Source organism: Rhagoletis pomonella, unplaced genomic scaffold (genome assembly GCF_013731165.1).
Source record: "Rhagoletis pomonella isolate Grant_MI unplaced genomic scaffold, Rhpom_1.0 Rhpom_scaffold_04558, whole genome shotgun sequence".
Lineage (NCBI taxonomy): Eukaryota > Metazoa > Arthropoda > Insecta > Diptera > Tephritidae > Rhagoletis > Rhagoletis pomonella.
In genome coordinates, this window is record NW_023463107.1 from 1 (window position 1) to 2,904 (window position 2,904).

Consider the following 2,904-nt stretch of genomic DNA (forward strand, 5'->3'; position numbering starts at 1 on the left):
CACCACAAATATATGTATGCACCTAAAAAAATGCTATCGAAACATGAAAAAATTAATAAAAATTTATGTTTCCCGTTTTTTGAACTTCGAAAGCGTACGAACGTACGGTTCGCGACCGTTAGAAATGCCCATATGCCCATCTACAGCGTATGCGACTCACGTTTAGCACGTGAAAACGCCGAGAAACTCAATAAAGTATTTAGCGAAAAGTTAATTTTAATTTTTGTAACGCACACACTCACAGCTTAGCTATTTTGCCAGCTAGTCAAGCACGTTTCCTCGCGTCTCACGCTTCCCATCCCTTCCCTTCTCTACCTATGTACATATATTTCTCCAGCACTCTGACTGTTCGTCTATTTATTGTTTAATTGCAGAGAAGCCGGTACTCGAGCGCTTCCTCTATTCGATGTTTGGCGACGTGGAGAACGCCAAGCGACTGTTCGAACTCAACTATGCGCTGCGCAATAAGTATCCGCACATATTCCTGCAGCGCGATCCCACCGATCAAGAGTCACAGCAGCTGTTGCAAGTAGCGTGAGTAGCGTAATAACGGTGAACGGTAGAGGTGCAAAACTATCGATAGTCAGACTATCGATAGCATTCGATATTATTTTCAAAACTATCGATATATCGTCGATTAGTAGCGTATTTATATTCTTTTCGCTCAATTTTAGTATAAAGATTTGCTTAAAAATATATTCGGCAAGGCGTTGGGATACCCTTGTAAACTACTGGACACGTTTTTTTAATTGTTTATTTGTTAAGTTAGAAGTAAAGTTATTGAAAATTTGGAATTAATTGAAATTGAAAAGCTGGACGTGCTGAAATTTTACATTTGTGGTTTTAGATATCCTAAGTCATATATAAGGCATTCAGGATGTAGATTGAAAATTTCGAACACGAAGTCATTTCTTTTTATCTGAAAAGTAATGGTTTTTATTTACCTTCTATTAAATAGTAAATAGTGGTGAGTAGATAATATTAAAGTTTTGCTGTAAGTTAAGTTGTATCAGTTTTTTACTGGAGTAAGCGGTATTTAAAAAAATGCAAGGTTTTCCGTACTTTTCGAAATTTTTCATTACTCTTTTAAAAAAGTAGACACCAAATTTTTAGTTCAACTTGGATGTTTATAAGAAATGAAAAGAAAAGAATAAATAAAACTAAAATAAATATCGATATCGATAGACCAAAAAACAATCGATGGTAGCGAAAAATAAAAAACATCGATACTATCGATAATGCCATCGATAGTTTTGCACCTTCAGTGGTCGGTCGACGATGTTAAGGTGGCCAAACCAGTTATTGCGAAAAATCTCTGTGCAACTGATTTTTTTTTTAATACACGTGGATATGAGTTTTGACATTTTATGCATAACGGCTTAAATATTACGACTTTTATTTTTATCTTTCTTATAAAAACTACTTTTTCAGCGATCTAGTGCCGTTGCCTGGGTTGACACCGGACAAAAACAAGCTGCTCTTCTACCGCCTAACCGACTATGAGGCCGATAAGGTGTGATACTTGTTGTTTTTATCGTTGCTATTACTATTAAATATATGTATAGCAAATATTCCAAAAAATCGTATTAAATATTTGAATTTTAGTTCAATTTTACGGCCAGTATCAAAGTGTTCTTTATGATGGCGGATCTGCGCTTTGTCGTACCCGATGAGGCGGGCATGTGCGACGGTGAGGTACCCATTTTCGACATGGCTGGCTACAGCTTACGGCATGTGGCGCGCACGGTCTTCAGTTCGCTTCGCGTTTATATGAAGTTCGTGCAAGAGGCACATCCGGTGCGCTTGAAGGCCATACACGTGCTCAACTGCCCCTCCTATCTGGACAAGGTGCTGTCTGTGGTGAAGCCGTTCATTAAAAGTGAGGTTTTTAAATTGGTAAGTGGCCGGGGAGAGGTAGTAGAGAGCTTGCTAAATAATGTTTGAATTAAAAAATGCCTTTTCACCGCAAAGATCAATTTCCATCTACCCAATGCCGATACACCGTACAATTACTTCCCGCGTGAAATGCTACCGGAGGAATATGGCGGAGCAGCGGGAAAAATGGCTGACTTGAAAGAAAAATGGGTTAAAATGCTGATAGAGAAGAGGTAATTGTCAAGGGAAAATGTATTGCCGCATCATGTATTTCGAAGCTCAGTCACATATGTATTCGAGTGCAGTGAAAACTGCGTGCAATTGGCTACCGAAAGCCACATTACGAAGCTTCGGTTTGCCGCTGGCTCCTCACAATCTTTGATACAAAGACCACTTGAGTTCGAAATGTATGATTGGGCACTAAATTTCAGTTGCTAAAATGAAGAAACACTTTTCAGAGATTACTTGATGAACCCCGATGCGTGGAAGATCGACAAAAGCAAGAAACTAAAAGCTGCAACACAGACAGAAACAAACCGAGAGCCGGATAAAATTTGCCAGAGTTTGAAAACACTGGAAATCGATTAAAGAAATAGTTATCAATGTAAATACGTCTATCGATGTGTAAACATATGCGCATGTAAAGAATAAAAAAAACCCTAATTTAGAAAAGAGCAATTATAGTAACAGTTAGCAAAAGATAAAAAAATGCTGCTAAAATTCCGCAGTAAGAAGCATTGAATTGCATTTTCAACTCTTTAACTCTTCATTTACCAACTTGTATGCAATGTGCCATTTGCTCAAAGGCGGCACTTCCTCGAAGCTTGCACACAATTTGAGTTGAGTTGTTGCGCTGCCTTTAAAAAGTGAACACGCACACATGCATACATACATACGAACACACACATAGTCTCAGCAGCAACATGCCGTAATTCATTCAACTCATTCATGCAGAGGACACACTCAGTCGGCGCTGTGTTGTGCACTTCCTTTTTCTGTTTGAAGTGCCTGTCGCAGGGGAGGAGCGGA

General features: G+C 38.7%; 1 protein-coding gene across 1 annotated transcript; it reads left to right on the plus strand.

Annotated features, from left to right (window-relative positions):
- The first annotated feature begins 132 nt into the window (after positions 1-132).
- On the plus strand, positions 133-2,553 carry LOC118754755 (alpha-tocopherol transfer protein-like). The gene is made up of 6 exons (XM_036489642.1): positions 133-195; positions 266-534; positions 1,432-1,513; positions 1,606-1,896; positions 1,972-2,108; positions 2,334-2,553. Exons 1-6 carry the CDS (start codon positions 133-135, stop codon positions 2,461-2,463), a joined length of 972 nt encoding a protein of 323 aa, XP_036345535.1. The 3' UTR covers positions 2,464-2,553.
- The last annotated feature ends 351 nt before the right edge of the window (positions 2,554-2,904 follow it).

Bases quoted from the DNA above. Each gene is read 5' to 3' on its own strand.
- LOC118754755 (XM_036489642.1), top strand. From the start codon at position 133: ATGCCCATCTACAGCGTATGCGACTCACGTTTAGCACGTGAAAACGCC. The intron at 535-1,431 runs GTGAGTAGCGTA...CTACTTTTTCAG, and splicing joins CAGCAGCTGTTGCAAGTAGC to CGATCTAGTGCCGTTGCCTG. The intron at 1,897-1,971 runs GTAAGTGGCCGG...TTCACCGCAAAG, and splicing joins AAAGTGAGGTTTTTAAATTG to ATCAATTTCCATCTACCCAA.